The 17,962-nt window shown below is 41.6% G+C and overlaps 1 protein-coding gene across 5 annotated transcripts in view; it reads left to right on the forward strand.

The window, feature by feature from the left end:
• The window catches only part of psd3l (pleckstrin and Sec7 domain containing 3, like), a 164,653-nt gene that overhangs the window by 55,524 nt on the left and 91,167 nt on the right, over positions 1–17,962 (forward strand). For 3 of the 5 annotated variants that reach the window (XM_036595147.1, XM_036595145.1, XM_036595148.1), the window contains one exon: positions 13,808–14,002. In XM_036595147.1, the coding sequence (XP_036451040.1) occupies positions 13,808–14,002 (195 nt within the window). The remainder of the gene's footprint in view (positions 1–13,807; positions 14,003–17,962) is intronic. The other 2 variants (XM_036595146.1, XM_036595149.1) reach the window with 1 other exon arrangement.

Raw genomic sequence — 17,962 nt, forward strand, 5'->3', positions numbered from 1 at the left:
ATGTTCCAATGGCTGCTACAAATGAGTGAGTCTAGAATGATGCTTATATGTTTTAATGCATTGACTATTTTGACTTGCAAAAACATTTTAGAATTCTGGGATTGATCTTTCAGCTTGACTTGACCAAGGACAACATAGCATGTGCCGTTATGGCAAAAAACACTTTGCAGAACCCGAATGGCCCATAAAGGAATCTGTTTACTGTAGCTTAATGTAAATATTGTGATCCCGTTTGGGGTCCCATGTGATGTAACTGGTAAGGCTGCCTGAGTTATATAGCCACTGTGATTGTGATGTACCCTGCAATATACAAACCCAATTCCCAAAAATATTGGGCAGTAGGTAAAATTCAAATAAAAACAGAAGGCAGTGAATAATAAGTTTACTTTGATTGATATATAAACAGTACAAAAACAGTACAAAAACCAAGATATGTAGTGTTTTATCTTATCAGCTGCCTTCCGTTGCTGTATCCACAAATGCAAGACCGTACTTTGTAGGACTGAAAGATCAATCATTTTTATATTGAAATCGCAAAATAAGAGTGCATTTTTCAGAAAAAAAGTTGTCTTAGGTTTTAAGTGGGCATTTTTAACCTAAGAACGCAGAACTTCTGAACTGCCTATAGATGAGTGAGACCAATCGGAGGCAACCAAACCTCCATGTGTTGTGACATCACAACCACAACTTACTGGTTGTCTGGCACACTACATTCAGGAGTCATGCCCCAAGCCAGAAGAAAGCAGATATTCTGGTCTTCTTGGCCAAAAAAAGAAACAGGCCTAAACTTTAATTTATTGACAGTAATCGTAATGTAAATCACAGTTGCAATATTAGTCTGAAAAATTGCAATTAGATGTTTTCCCCAAATTGTTGAGCCCTGGTACTTTGCATGGTGGAAGTCATATATCAGCATCGTTCAGAAATGCTGCTGGCGTCTCTGTGCTTGAGCTCCTCTGGACTGATGCACAGTGGAAATGTGTATTGTGGTCTGACGAGTCGACCTTTCAGATTTTTTTGTGTAAATAGTGGATGTTGTTTTCTCTGCACCAAAGAAAAAATGACTAACCGTCCAGATTATTACAAGTTCAAAAGCCAGGGTCTGTCATAGCGTGGGGGTATCAGTGGGTAATTAACACAGTGAACACATTTTGGCGCAACACATGCTGCCTTTTCGACGCTGTTTTTTTTTTTTTCAGGCACTTCCATAGTTATTTCAGCGTGACGTCGTATAGCCACGTTCTGCATGTGTCACAACAGCATAGCATGTGTAATCGGTTTGTGAGTGCTAGACTCACCTGCCTACAGTCCAGAACTGTCTCTCATTGAAACGTATGTCTTATTAAGCTCAGAATGCAACTATGGAGGACCCAGTACGGTTGCACATCTCAAGACTTGTGTACTGAAGAATGGCAAAAAATTCTGTTTTTAAAAACTGGATCAGTTGGTGTCTTCAGTCCCCAAACGATCAAGTATTGTGAAAAAAGGGAAGATGACGTAACACAGTGGTAAACATACTCCTGTCCCAACTTGTTTGAAACTTGTCGCAGGTAAATAATGTGTATGTCATGTTTCCTGTATATAAACCAATCAAATAGTAAAACATCAAATATACATACATTTTAATACAGGTCAGATAGAATTTGCTTATCACTGCTTTCTGTTTTTTATTAGCATTTTACACACTGTCCCAACTTTTTTAAATGAGTTTGTGTTACAAATATGTCAGGGAATCATTTATGTAATGCGATTAAAGATGTGCCTGCATTATTATGCTTACAGTTGTTTCTTTGTTGGGTCGCTTGAATGCCTAACTTCATTAGAACACTGAATAAATTGGTCAGAACAAACAATAAAAGATACGGTGTTCTGTTAGAGAGCTTTTCATATGTTGCAGTCTTCTGTGATGTAGGTATTGCAAACGCCAATATTGTGACAGCGATTAATGAAAGATATAATGTCCAGGCCTATTTACTGGTTAAGAGGGATGCATCCTATTTTCGGGATTTTGAATCCTAATGACGCCGTTCATTGCCGAGGACGAGAGAGCACAGTTGGTGCTTTTCTCCTGTCAGTCTGCAGCCATAATGGACAGTCTTTGGATAGTCATTGCTCTCCTCCAGGTGTGTTCAGCTGCTGTAATACGTTGTATATGTGACACAGATTCTGTGCAACAGAATTCAGACGCTCGCGGTGTAAAAAGGCGAAAGATGTTTTAATGGAATTAGGCAAAAGCGGAGTCAAAAGAACAAGTATGGGTCAAAGGCAAAAAGCTGTTACAAAACACAACAATGAAACAATCACTGTGTGAAGCAAAACCAAGGGGCAAGTCCAAAGGGAAAGTCGAAAAACACCGTCAAAAACACAGCACACCAAAATTCACAGGCAACAGTATCCAAAAGGGGTTAGGCAAGAAGGCAGAGTCGAGAAAAACAAAGCAAAGGGTTAAATACACAGCAGACAAGAGATCATACAATAACGCTCAGTAAGTTCACAAAGAAGCAATACCTCGCACTGATCTTCACTAAAGCCCGGGCTTATAAACTATCTAGTGCTGGTCATATGATCTAGAGAACAAGTGCAAAGAGTTAGTATTCTGGAGAACGAGAGCGCTGATAGGATTGCGAGATATTGTCAGACTTCACGTGATCCGTCTGAGGTTTGTGGGTATTGTAGTTTGTAGCATTCTCCGAATCAGAGGGAAGTAGTCCAGTCATGTGATCCTCCTGAGAGTTCTGGGTAATGAAGTCCATATCATTCTGTGATGCTGACAAATGCGTGACAGTACCCCCCCAAAGAGTCCGGGCGGGCCTCGGAACAAGGACAACCTGGACGACCACCACGCACACCACCAGATCTCAGAACAGAGGCAGACCCAGAACTGCCTAGTCACTGAACCCGCGGTTCTTCCTCCTGAGATTTTTGGAAACGAGGCGGCAAAGAGCTGGTGAGCCTCTCGCGCGGTCGACCCCGGGGACGGGGAGCAGGTTTCTCTGGATGCTGACTGTGGAAATCAGCAACGAGGGCTGGGTCCAGCACATCCTTAGCATCGACCCAAGATTGCTCCTCCGCACCATACCCCTCCCAATCCACCAGGTACTGCAGGATCCCGCCTCGTCTCCGCGAGTCCAGCAACCCACGGACAGCGTACACTGGTGCCCCATCTATCAGCTCTGGTGGTGGGTGTGTGTTCTCCGGGGTCGCCTCATCCAAGGGCCCTGCAATTACAGGTTTCAAAAGAGAAACATGAAAAGAGCGTGAAACCCTGAACCTTGGGGGTAAGTTCAACCTATACGTGACTTCATTGACCCTTTTCTCTACTTTAAAGGGTCCGATGTATTTGGGCTGGAGTTTCTTGCAACTTCCCTGTGCTCTGCGGAAGTCCCGGGTGGCCAGCCATACTCGATCTCCCGGTTGAAACGTTGGAGTTTGACCTCTGTGACGATCCGCTCTCTCTTTGTGCTGTTGAACCACATGCTCAATGCGTTGGTGCGTCTCCTCCCACACCTGTTCACTCCGATTCATCCTTTGGTCCACTGCAGGCACATCAGTTTGAGCACCCGTCCAAGGTGCTAAGGGGGGTTGATAGCCTAAAACACACTGGAAAGGGGTCATATCGGTAGTAGAGCTGGTCAGAGAATTTTGTGCAATCCCTGCCCATATTAAATATTCAGCCCAGTCTGAGGGGTTCTCATAACAAAAAATTCTCAGAAATTTCCCCAGTTCTTGATTTACTCGTTCACATTGTCCATTTATTTGTGGGTGATATCCCGAAGAAAGGCTAATTGAAACCCCAATATGTTCAAAAAATGCGGCCCATACCTGGGAGACTGAGACTACGTCCTCTGGGATGCCAAAAAAACGAAACACATGATGAAATAAGGTATGAGCAGTCTGAAATGCACTGGGAAGTGCTGCAAAAGGGACAAACCTCTCTCCCCGGGAAAACCGGTCTACTATGGTTAGGATGGTGGTTATCCCTGTGAAACGGGTAAATCAGTGACAAATTCCACTGCTATGTGGGACCAGGGTCTGTTTGGCACAGGTAAGGGCACTAGTTTCCCAGCGGGTAGCGTCTTTGGGGTCTTGCACTGTGAACAGACTGAACAGGAGACAAAAGTGTGAATATCTTTAATCATTGATTCCCACCAGTAGCGATGTGCTAAAAGTTTAAGTGTACGGGTTTCGCCAGGATGTCCGGAGGTGAGGGAAGAATGAGCCCGTGTTATGAGCTGGGTACGGAAGGCCTTCGGAACACACAGTTTATCTGGAGGGCACTGCGTGGGTATTTCTAGGTTAGCGAGTGCCTTTTCGATGTCCTCATCGATCTGCCAGCGAATGGAAGATATGGCGATTTCTGGAGGGAGTATATGTTTGGACGATTCAGTTTCAGAGGGGTTTTTATCTCCTTCGTGGATTCGGGATAGTGCATCAGCTTTGGTATTGCAGGAACCAGGTCTAAAAGTTATGTTAAAACGGAATCTAGCAAAAAAAAAGTGACCACCGGGCTTGTCTGGCATTTATTCCTTTGGCTGTGTGGAGGTACTCGAGGTTCTTGTGGTCTGTCAGAACTGTAAAAAGGAAAATTGGCTCCCTCGAGCCAGTGACACCACTCCTCCAGGGCGAGCTTAACTGCTAACAGTTCACGGTCTCCGATGCCATAGTTCCTTTCGGTGGCTGACAACTTGTGGGAATAGAAAGCTATGGGGTGTAGCTTCTGTGGGGATCCTGACCTTTGTGATAGAACAGCCCCGACTCCTGTTTCTGAGGCATCGACTTCTACTATAAACGGCTGTGCGGGGTCTGGGTGTTTCAAAACAGGGGCTGTGGTGAACACTTCTTTAAGTTTCTGAAATGCCTGTTCTGCGGAGTCATTCCAAGTGATCTTCTTTGGACTGCCCTTTAATGGGGAGGCTATGGTGCTAAAGTTTCTAATAAAACGGCGATAAAAATTAGTAAACCCCAAAAATCTTTGAAGGTCCTTCACTGAGGTGGGTTTGGGCCAGTGAGCTACCGCTTCTACCTTGGTGTCGTCCATAGTGACTCCTTGGGGGCTAATGATATATCCGAGAACGGATACTGACTGCAAGTGAAATTCACACTTTTCTGCTTTCAAGTATAAATTGTTTTTGAGGAGTCTTTGGAGAACTGAACGAACATGTTTCACATGGGTATCTAGATCTGGCGAGTAAACTAGATTGTCATCTAAGTAAACAATAACAAATTGGCCTAACATGTCTCTGAGGGTGTCATTGATGAAGGCCTGGAACACCGAGGGGGCGATAGAGAGCCCGAAAGGCATCACCTGATACTCGTAGTGCCCCCTGGTGGTCAAAAATGCTGTTTTGCATTCGTCTTCCTTCCTAACTCGGATCAAGTTGTAAGCGCTACGCAAATCTAGCTTAGTGAAAAACCTAGCCCCTTTGAGTTGTTCTAGTGCTACCGGAACTAAGGGAAGTGGATAGGGGTAGGCCTTTGAGATCTGAATAAGAGCTCTATAATCAATGCATGGGCAAAGTCCTCCATCTTTCTTTTTAATAAAAAAGAAACTAGAAGCGATGGGGGACGTAGAAGGCCGGATAGATCCTTGTTCTAGGGCCTCCTGAATGTAGACATCAAGGGCTTTTTGTTCTTCCTGTGTCAGCGGGTAGACTCGGGCTTTGGGGAAAATGGGATTTTCGACCAGATCGATAGCACAGTCGTAGGATCTGTACGGGGGTAATTTGGTGGCATTTTTCTTGTTGAAAACTTCCTTAAGATCAGAATACTTGGGGGGAATCTCAACAATAGTGTCAGCGTTGGGGCTTTCAATAGATGTAGACAAAAGGGCTACGGATGGAGTGACTAGACAAGAGTGGGCACAATAGTCCGACCATTTGGTAATGGTGTGTTTGGGCCAAGAAATTACAGAAATATGTTTTTCTAACCATGGAAGTCCTAAAATGAGTTCGAATTCTGATTGATCTAGAACTAAAAAGGACAGAGTTTCCTCGTGACATGCACTGATCTGTAACTCCACAGGTTGCATGATTCGGGAAATGGTGCCTAAACCCACGGGTCCTCCATCCAACGCTGCTACTTTTAGTTGGGTCTGGAGTGACTCCACGGGTATTCGCAGCTGCTCCACAAGGTTGGCATGAATGAAGTTACCCTCCGCTCCCGAGTCGATCAGAGCTGAAACGATAAGAGAATGGGAGTGACAGTATATTAATACGTTCAACATTACAGATTTAGAAACCAACCCCTTTGTGGGAACACTCACCACATTAGCACGTGGAGTGAACTCCACTTGGTGTCCCGCCTAGCCACAGTATAAACAGAGATGGTTCTGCAAACGATGCTGCCTTTCTTCTGCCGACAGCCGCGAAGAATCACATTGCATGGGTTCTGTGGTTTCTGGGTGTTCTGGCAGAACCCTTCCTCGAGATAATCCCCTTCTCTGATCACGTGTAGCCTTCGGTCTTGAGCGAGAGTTCAACAAGTGGTCCAGTTTAATGGCTAAAGTAATGAGTTGATCGAGAGTCAGATCATTGTCTTTACTTGCAAGTTCGTTTAAGATTTCAGTATTCAAACCATGGCGAAACATCACTAATAACGCTGCCTCATTCCACCCGCTGCTAGCAGCGAGAGTTTGAAACTCCAGTGAGTAATTAACTACAGAGCCCGTTCCCTGGTGTAGCTTACATAACAACTCCCCGCTTACTTTCCCTTCATAAGGATGATCGAACACAGTCTTGAATTGTGTGAGGAACTGGGCGTATGAAATGTGTTGGATAGCAGTCCAACTAGCAGTGGCCCATTCTAAGGCTTTTCCGGTTTAACGTGATGCAACAAAAGATATCTTAGCTTGATCAGAGCTAGGAGGGGAATTTTCAAAAAACTCTGAGCATTGTAGTAAAAAAAAACCCTACATTTATCCGGATCCCCCTCGAACTTATCCGGTTTACTCACTGGGAAGGTCACCCCTGCGTTATCCGCTGCCATGGTGGTAGACATGGGATTAACTGCGGAATGTACGAGACTCATATTTTGTAGTTGTCCCGTCAAACCTTTAACACTCGTGACCTATTGGGCCAGCTGAGCTTGTTGTTCTGCCTGTTGTTGAGCTAGGGATTCTAGGGAATGAGTAACTCCGGACAGTATCTGTTGGTGATGACCCAAAAGTTGCCCTTGTTCGGTGAGAGCCTTGTGAAAGGCTTCCTGTTCCGCCGTCTGCATAGGAGGCGAGGTATTCTGTGACAATGCAACAGAATTCAGACGCTCGCGGTGTAAAAAGGCGAAAGATGTTTTAATGGAATTAGGCAAAAGCGGAGTCAAAAAACAAGTATGGGTCAAAGGCAAAAAGCTGTTACAAAACAACAATGAAACAATCACTGTGTGAAGCAAAACCAAGGGGCAAGTCCAAAGGGAAAGTCGAAAAACACCGTCAAAAACACAGCACACCAAAATTCACAGGCAACAGTATCCAAAAGGGGTTAGGCAAGAAGGCAGAGTCGAGAAAAACAAAGCAAAGGGTCAAATACACAGCAGACAAGAGATCATACAATAACGCTCAGTAAGTTCACAAAGAAGCAATACCTCGCACTGATCTTCACTAAAGCCCGGGCTTATAAACTATCTAGTACTGGTCATATGATCTAGAGAACAGGTGCAAAGAGTTAGTATTCTGGAGAACGAGAGCACTGATAGGATTGCGAGATATTGTCAGTCGTCACGTGATCCGTCTGAGGAGTGTGGGTATTGTATTTGGAGCATTCTCCGAATCAGAGGGAAGTAGTCCAGTCATGTGATCCTCCTGAGAGTTCTGGGTAATGAAGTCCATATCATTCTGTGACGCTGACAAATGCGTGACAGTATAAGCAACAGTTCAAAAAGATGAGTGCAGTCCCACGCAGGCTGGTGATGTACAATAGAAAAGAAAACACAACAACTTTGGTTAGTTAATTGTATCGCGTGAAGTGTAGTTGTTGTGAGTCTGAGATGAGGCTTAATAGCCAATAGCCTCTTTCAGATCCTCTTTGGTGAATAAAGAAGTTCTCCCAGTCAGAAAAAGTTGTGACCTTTTTACTTTGTACAGAAATGTGCAAAGATATCAGTTCTGCAAGGGTTTTTCAGAAAGTACTAGAACATTGGCATCTATGGCTGAGTATTGTTAGCAACTTTATGATATGATACATTGCATGATACAAATGTCAGAATACGTTATGATACATCGACAAACACACCAGAAGTACAACAGACATTTTTGGTCAATGTTTACCTTAAAGTTACCTAAAAAATGGTGTATCCTGTGCTGGGTTATTACATCATAGTGTACATGCCAGCCATTATATTCCAGAGCCCAGTGTGGAAGCCTTTACTTTATTGGTAGCTTCTGTCTATCAGAAAATACCTGTGATGAGAATGCTAATCTCTGCTACCGGTAATATGAGATTTCAAGCTGAAGACAGTGGAGTTTATTCCCAGGCTTCAGTACTACATGGCTCGAGTCTACACATCAACTGTGAACAAACGAAGTTGGTAACAGACTTGCGGAAAACTTTTTTTGCTTTATATGTTCCAGATGTGGAGGGAATCATTCAGTAAATGTTTTCAAGGCCTAACTCCTCCTTAAGTAAGAAAGTAAACTCTTTCTTCTGTCTTTTGGGACTGCAGTTCGTAGCCACACAGTTTGTGATGTAAACATACATGTATTTGTGAAATTGAGCATTTTTTCCTTCTCTAAGCCTTCACCTGTTTGAGAGATCAAAAGTCCTCTGTCTGCTCCTTGTTCTGTTGCGCTGCAGTTCTGCATTGATTGTAATTGTGTAAAAGCTCCGCTCAGGAGAGGGGCTGTATCACATGATCAGAGCCTGAGAGCACAGAGGGAGAGCAGAGCTGCTCTGTGTGTCTAAGAAGTCTCAGGTGAAACTGCAACCTGTTTAACTAAAATGCAGTGACTGTATTTCAAAGTGTCCACCATAACGTTACCATGCTTACAACACGGTTTACCAAATTTTGGCACATGTCTGCTGGATTCGTACATTGTAGACATTATAATTATTATTAAGGCGCTTATTTACATTTTATTTATTTGTTATTTGCATCTTATTTGCAAGCAGCTCCTCTGTGTCTGCTGAAGATTGTGTAGCGTAGGCCAGGCTTTACTCATTTCTGTTGTTGCAGTACTAAAAATTGTCAAGAACTTGTAGAAGATTGTTGAAAAAGCATTATGTGTTCCTAAATAAAGGCTTCCAAATTGTTCTTGGCTTGCACACACAGTTCTAAAAAAAAAAACCTTGATATAGAACCTTTACATTATGTGGAATTTTCTTAAATGTCCATAACACTAAATTGTTCTTTGAAGAACCAACCATTGATGATTTTTTTTAAAGGAACAAAAGGTGGTTGTTTGATGGCGGCTATCCAAAGAACCCTTTTTGGCACTTCTGTAATGCAATTCTGTAAACACATTTAAAGCACCTTTGGGTGCTTTTGTGTGGTTAGACAGGGTTGATGTCATCCAGCCCTCCTGTTTATTTCAACGTATCGTTATGAAGTAATCTCAGTTTTGAGATTAGTAAATTTTGGAAAATTTTGTGTATTGTTCAGATGTAATACATTTTCATTATAAAGAGTTTGTTGATGTTCGAGTGGCTTTTTGCTGTATATTTTCATGTAATGATTCATCTGCACTTCAGGAAATGAAACCGATGATTTCCCCCCACCACTGCCATCATTATTTTGCCTAGGTCAGTATGTTCCGTTGTTATGTGTGTTAAGCGCCTGTGTGGCAGCTTCTGTTTCAGAATGAGTCACAGAATGAGAACATAAGAGAGGTTCCCCTAACTCACCACAGTCAGATCCTCCTCATGCAGCTGTACTGCCTAAGCCTGAGGGCCACTGCAAAAGAGAGAGAGAGAGAGACCTGGTGGGTGGGGAGGGGGGGAAGCTTTCCAAGTATAACATCACTGTAGGTGGAGCCGGGGTCATATCAAATACACGTCCCATAGAGGAGCAGTCATTTACTGTCTGCTGCCAAGCACCACAATACCGTCTCGGAAGATTGCATCTACACACTTCGTGCTTAAGAGAGCACTAATAGGTTCACTTCTAATGCCTTGTTTATGTGGAGTCACTACAGAGCTTAAAGCACTAGTTTGGCCCAAACTAAAATTTACTCAGTTGTACCTTTACCCCAGATGTAGTCATCGGACAAGTGCGGTGGAGCTATAAGGTGAATGACAGCAGATAACAAATAATGGAAATTTACAACCACAAGATGCTTGTAGCCTCTAGCATAGTGCAAACTGCATGTCTATATCATCACACACCTGCCTCTGACCAAATTGAGTTGTTAAGTAACACAAACAGACTTACTTATGTGGTTTCTGACTCTGTAAGACGTACTGTTATATTAAAAAATGGAGAAAAATACTGACAGAAATCAGGCTGTTACTACTGGCCATACAATGTACATTTGTCAGCAAGGCATAAATAACAGTGTGGAAAGGTCAGAGACCACTTTCATTTATTTTCATTCCAAACAACCATTGCAGTACAAGTTATTAATTTTTCAGAATATTTCTGAGGAGATTAGATGTAAGATAATCCACTTACATAAGGAAGTGAAATGTCAATGAAAGTAAGTTTAAAAGTTTTTAAAACTGGAGTTAAAATAATTGTTTAAAGATACAGAGAAAATGGGACCCCTTACAGCTGTAAAAGACCTGGTAGAGAACCAAAAATGTCCACATCAGATAAGCAGAACTTAAAGCTTTCGTCATTGAGAGAGGTAAGTCAGTTAAGTATGAAAGAAAATCAAGCTCCACTTTTCAGATCTGAAAAAAATCTCCATGTGTTTCTGTCCATCTTTCCGCTGTGGGAGGACCACTAAAGTCATTACTAAGAAAAGGGAACAGATAAAAGAGAGAAAATTTGCAAATCAAACAGAAAGCTGCTGATGTTCTCAAAACGGTGAACTTGTCACCTCAACATCATTGAATGTGTTTAGGATTATTTGGATGATGAGAAGCAGAAAATGCAAGCAACTGAACTTTTGAGATGTGGAAAAATGTCTCTGCTGATTTCTTTGAAAAACTGAAGGCAAGTCTCCCAAAAGAGCTGTAACAAAGGCAAAGTGTGGGCTCACTAAATACTGGGGGGAAATTAGCATCTATTACTTATTGGCTACATTATCTTTGTAGCTGCAGTACAGAAGGAAAGAGGCAAACGTCAGACACCAAACATGTCTTCTATACAGGTCGATTTAAGGAGGTGAAAAAGTGTACGTACCCCCCGCAAGTCCTCACTTTAAAACATCTTTTGCCAGCTTTTATTTCCTAAGAAAGGAGGATTTTCAGCTATAAGGCAGAGCATAATATGTTTATTGGTTTTCTATGTGATGAATGATTCATGCCACAGTGGAGAGATTAGTTGTGTCTGCAGTGCTGCATATATTGGAGACGTGTTTGGTGCCCTCAGACTGAAATAGAAGAACGGGTTCATCCACACTGATATGCAAATATACCCTTTGCAGAAGTACTGGTTCTCTCCACACCCATGAGCATTTCATATTCCCACTTCTGAATTCAATTTAAATGTCATTTATTTATTATGGGTTATATCTTGAGGCCTTTTGCATCCTTGATTTGTTTCTAGGTTCCCTCATGATTTTTCAACCACTGCTGTTTTTCAGTGTTTCTTTTTACCCTGAGTGCTTTTTGGATTTAGAATGAAATACATCATCCAGTAATCCGTTCACATGTTTATAGCTGTTTGCCTGGACAGCCAACAGGTGGCACTGTTGTTTAAGCTTTGTGACTAAACCTCTGTGCCGTAAGTGTGCTGTCCAATGCGGTCAGCATCCTCAAAGGCCAAAACATGCTCAAATAGTCAAATAAGAAACAGGCTCTATTTCTTTTGAGGGCAAAGCATGAATTCTCAATTCATTCATATTCATATTGCTGAAGCTTTCATGCCCAGTCCTGTCCTTCTGCTTTTTAGCAGTTACTCCACTCATCTCTTCCCTCAATTTTCAGACGCTTCCTTCAGACTGGAAATGAAAGTGACGTTGGGCTTTACCTCTTAAAAATGCCAGCAAGCGCAGCCACCGTAACAGTCGCCTCACTCCACTTTATTATGGCCATATATCGCTATTTGGTCCAGGACAAAATTTCTGTCTGAATAATTATCACCTCATTCCAGGTCTGCCCTTGTGGAATGACTTCGACATTTTTCCCCTCTTATTATCTGAGGCTTGCTAGCCGTTCTGATCCGCTGCCGGCGCGAGGCTGAATTGGATTGGGCCACGTTCAGATGACTGTGTGGACGGCCATAATCACTTCTGCACCGCCTCTCATTGCTATGCCAGTGGGAGTTGTCCTTAACGACTTGTCTAAGCTGCTTTTTATGTATCTTTCGGTCACATCTTGCCGCCAAGGCATCCTCCATTGCTGTTAGCAGGAAGTCTTCGATGATAAAAAGTGCAGCTAGCAGTGTGTAACGTCACTCTCCTGATCAGGTCTCTGTCTGGCTGGATTAAAGATTTTCGTGTATGTGCATGCCGAGAGAATAGTGCTAAAGGGTGATGCACTGTGTTCACTGGGTGGAGGGCTGGTGAACTTATTAAACAGGGAATAAGATGTTGTGTAAAGCTGTTCTGTGGACACAGTATTACATGTGCAGTGCTGTGTGCTGCTGGGTTCTGAAGCATTGCCTGGTGGATAGATTACAAAGGATTTGGCTTTGGCTCATTTGATGGTCATTGTGCTTAGTCTAATTAATCGCCATATAAGGTATGATAAGCCAATTTGATCTGTAGTCAAGCTTTGGTTGCAAATTTTACCTCATTTAATAATCTAATGAAGCTGTTTTCTCAAGCACATGTTGCAAAGTGAATCGGCTGCTTAATTTATAACCCTGGCCTGCAAACCTGTTCTCAGGAACTCACGAGTCACTACATTCTTCCCTCATACGGTACTGTGCAAATGTCAGAGAACAACCTTCATTTATTTCCAGTCAAAATAGCCATTAAATCAAAGTTATGAATTTCTCAGATGTTTCTGAGGAGATTATAAGATAACACTTGCATAAGGAAGGAGAAAGTCAAAGAGAAGTAGGAAAAAAGAAGTTTCCAAAACTGAAGTTCAGCAATAGAGTATAGACAAAAAAGAAGAAAATTTGCTGTTCACATAAAGAATCTGTTGGTGTTCTCAGAACAATGGGCTGACAACTCCCGAATCCAGACCTCAACATCACTGAATGTGTTTAGGATTATTTGGATCATGAGAAGCAGAACATGCAACCAGCTTTGGAGGTGCAGAAAAACATGTCTACAGATTTCTTTGAAAAACTGAAAGCAGGTCTCCCCAAAAAGAATGAAAGCTGTAACAAACACAAAGAGTGGACCCACTAAACACTGAACACTTTGACGTTTATATTTAGTTGTTGAGGCTTATGTGTAATTTTCTGTTAAATGTATGTTTTCTGCTTTTTTCCTGACGCTGTCAAATAAATAACTTGGACTTGATGGCCATTTTGACTGGGAACTAAATGTTCCAAAGGATGTGGCTTCTGCACAAATAAATAGGTCTATAAATCAGACTCCTACTGTACAGTTTCCAACTGTAGGAAAGGCACAGTACTGTAGGTACTGAGTAATAAGCTTTAGGATGTAGACACTGGGGTTAAAGCCACAGTTAATTCTCACTTCCCTGTTTTTGTTTTAATGTTGGAAATTATCTAAAGGAACATTGTATGCAAAAGAATATATGACGTGTGTGACCGAAGTGTAATTAAACTTTTTTATCTCCCTCTTTTTCTGTAGCAGCGATGAGGGGTTGAAAGACGCGCTGTCGGACTGGGACTCGGACATGGGCAGCACAGAGCCACTGAAAGAGAACGCCGACACGCTTAACAACGGCCATCGTGGTGACCAGGAGGCTGCACGACGCCTGGCCAGGCGCCTCTACCACCTGGAGGGCTTCCGCCGCTCCGACGTGGCCAAGCACCTGGGCAAGAAGTGAGAAGAAGTGAAAATTAAAATGAGCTTTTTTCTCCAGCCTAAAATTCATGGTGTGCTGTTACACCAGCCGGTGCAGTCAGTCACCTTCAAGCTCAGACAAACTCGAACATGTAGACACACACATCGAGGTTTGGCACATCTCACACACTTGCTTGTTCTCACACGTAGACTCACACACCCTGAGATCTGCCTTAGATGCAACACATCAATGCTGACAGATGGACGCTGCATATATGCATATGCGTACATGTATGTGCACACTTGGACATAATTGGTCACTGTTTAATGATAGTGTTACAGCATAATTAGTCATAGTCAGTCATAACACAGAGAAGTCAGCATAATCCAGAGAAAATAGCATTCTCATGTTTCTGACTACAAAATTATTTAAATAGGCCAAACATTAAAACAGACTCAACTGAGCAATAATAATAATAAACTATGCAGAATCTTACAGAGATTAAAAAAAAAACTTTATTGGAAAAAGACTAAAATATGTGTTAAACACTCTGTCATAGGGCAGCATGATTGAGCATATTTTTATCATCGCAATATGAGTTTCCATGATGAACACATCATTAAGGGCTGCTATTACAGAATAGATCACATTACATGCACAAGAGTGATGCAATTAGATTTATAGCGTCAGGAGTGTGTGTTTATTAGAGCAGTGGTATCCTCCTGGGAGTCTCCTGCCTGTAGGGTAATTGATTTAGCTATTCTACGCCGCAGCGCCAATCACAAAACATAGATGTGTGCTGCTCAAAAACTATCCCACCCTTAAATGCAAGCCTGTTAAAAGGCTTTGGGATGTCCTCTCACTTCTAGTGTCATGTGTAAAATGTGTGAAGCGTGCGGCCACTGTTACAACAAAGAGAACATCATTAGGATCTTTTTAAGGAGTTAATGTGTTCCAAAATGCTGTATATCTGTTGGTAACAGTTTTGAACACAAAACTGTTTTTTTAACATACAAAAAGTAGCCTAACCTATAATGGAAAATATGTTTAGTTCTCTAATTATTAATCATAGTGCAGCATTGATATTTCTTGTATGTGTAAAGCATACATACATACATTTTTGACAGTAACCAAAAAATTCTAGTATATAATGCATTTTGGAGCATGATCCTTTATGTTTTTGTATGTTTTGGGTTTTTTTGTAGGCCCATAGAGAAAAAGCTGTTGTGGGAATACTGACTGTTTTTCTAACACCCTTACAGTGCTCAATTTTTTTATGCACTTTGCATAATAATTACTCGCTTTTTTGTCTTTTTTTTTTAGCATATTTAGATTTGTTTAAACAGCAACAAATGTCTGTACATGTTCTACATTCAGTCAGAGACACACTGTATTACATAATGCATCACTTCTCGTATTGTCATTGTAACATCCAACAACTTTATCAAACACCACGTTTCATGTCCAGATTGTGCAGCCCAACTCTGTAGAAAAAATGCGTATAAATGAGTATGCAGTGTTTTACCGTAAGAGAAAGCAGTAGATGACTTTTAAATATGCTTTACAATGTACATTGCCAGCTCATTGAGAGGGTAAATTTTAATTGCTTTTTATTTTTTTGAGTAATCAATTGACCGCCTTTTTATGATTTAATAGTTCTTGTTGTAGTTTTAACAAATGATACAGATTAAGTATGTGACTTTTTTTTTGTGGACAGCATATTTTCAGACGTTTAAGTTTTCCAACTTGACGGCCATTTATCATACAATCATCTATCAGCTTAAGCCTAACAACGATATGCGAAGAGCTTCACGCATGCCAGCATCTATCAGCTATAATTCCTGAATGACTCACGAAGGCACAGCAGAAATCAGAGGAAAACTCTAGCCGCTCAAACGCCATCCACTGTCTTACTTTTTCCACCCCTCAGTATTTTATTTTCAGATGTCTTAAGGGAGGAAAAGTAACTGAGCCACTTTACATGAAAGCCTAAAGGTACAGAACTGTCAAAAGATTTTGGGTGTTCATGTCATCCTGGAGTGCAAAGTTTCACCCTGGGGTTGCGATTGGGGCTGTGGCGGAGAGTTTAAGATGCAGCGGTTTAAAATGATGTCAGGGTTGCTCAGGCATCTCTAGTTAAAAGCATTGGACTGTTGAATGTGAGTCAGTGCTGATCTCCCCTGGCATGAGGACTGAGGAGTTGTTCTGTAAGAGATTGCTGGCCTACAATTGCGCAGGATGCAGCAGGAACGTAGTCAGGGCACTTGGTCACTCGCTAATCAGTCAGATTCAGGTCAGGTTCGTCATAGCCTCGATGTGCAGGGAGTGCTATCTCTCGGACTTGAACCGTTGAGCTAGAATCATGTTTCAAATACAAGTTAGTTTGTTTTATTCTAATCAGAAACACACAGAGGCGTGACTTGGCATGTTTTACTGCTATCAGGTGAGCCTGTTTTCAGACGTGCAAACAAGCTAATTAGCTCCATTCAATTCCTTATTGAAACTGGCAACAGATAAAGTTGTCTCTGTGCAGCTGTCTGACTGGAATTGAGACTCAGATTGTCTTTGAGGGTTGTAGCCAGATGTGCATCTGAAAGCTCATCTCGTTCTCTCACAAAGCTTCCCTATGGTGTATTATTAAGACTTTGTTATTTATAGAAAAGTCCACACTAGGCTTTCAAAATAAATTATAGTAGTAATGATTATTTTTTATATAAGGACAAGCAATAAAAATTGACTTAAAGAACCCATATAATGAAAAACTGACTTTCCCTTTATTGTTTTAGGGAATTTAGGGAATTTCCTATTGTTTCCAAATGTTCAAGTTTCAAAATGAACCATTTTCCTTCCAGTCCATATGGCCTCTAAAAGTACCCTCATAGACAGTGATGTCTGGGACATTGTTTTATGATTGTGATTGTGATTGTGTTTTTAGGTAAAGTTTTGGCCTTAAGTGTATTTTTTTAAAATCCATTCATGGCAGTGAATTACATGCAGGGTGTAAGGTAAACTTGTTTCCAGAATTTTTTTTTTCATATTTACTGCCATTTTACCATCCTCAACAATATATGTGAAAACTCCGACACATGAAGGTTCACTGATGGTTTGGTAAATAGTAAATAAAATGGCTGTAATTGTGTTGTGGATGTTGTGACCCCTGGTTCCAGTCATCACCATTTAGACGAATTTATCAATGAAAGTATTGGTCAAAAGTAGGTATCAAAATCAAGGTGTTGCTATTAGGATACACAGCTGTAGTGCTAGCAGTATATATGTGTGCCCTATACTGTGTCCTACTCAAAAAGCTGTACGGGCTATAACACTACTTAGAACCTCAGCATGAATGGGCAGGGCTACACTGCTATAGACTGAGTAGACCGTTATAGGTAAATGTGATGATTTGTGTGACGTCACAGAAACAATAAAATTTCAATATGTGGATGGTTTGAACAAGGAAGTGAACAGTATGTTTTAAAATTTTAGCACTGTAATTAACCTTCTTTGCTTAAAAAAGATAAAAAGAAAGAAAGTTTTCCGTTATATGGACCCTTTAACATTAAAATTATTCAGGAAAAAAAAACTGGTGGAATTCGCTTGTTCTAGGGTTCAAGTGAGAGACTCTCTGGTGCAGTTGAAGATTCCTGAGGAGACATGTGTAAAAACTGTTACACTGTCCACTAAAAAGGCTGATTCATGATACAGTGCTCTATTGCATTACAGAATATTGGGCCCAAAGCCATATTTCCAAAAGACCTATAAAAGACAAGGCCGCTTGCTCTGATTGGGAGGCGTTCTCTGTATGCTGAGCCTCCGCCTCAGCCAGACTGCAGCGTGAATTTGTGCATAACACGCATGATAAAGTCTCCTATTATTCGATGACAAATGTCCAGGGACAGTCGGGCTGGTACAAGTGAATTAAAGATGGTATGATCTCTGCTAATCCCACAGCCAGAGTCATAGCAGCCACTTTGTCATCCTTATGAAATATACTTGGGGGG

The sequence above is a fragment of the Colossoma macropomum genome, unplaced genomic scaffold (assembly GCF_904425465.1).
Source record: "Colossoma macropomum unplaced genomic scaffold, Colossoma_macropomum, whole genome shotgun sequence".
Lineage (NCBI taxonomy): Eukaryota > Metazoa > Chordata > Actinopteri > Characiformes > Serrasalmidae > Colossoma > Colossoma macropomum.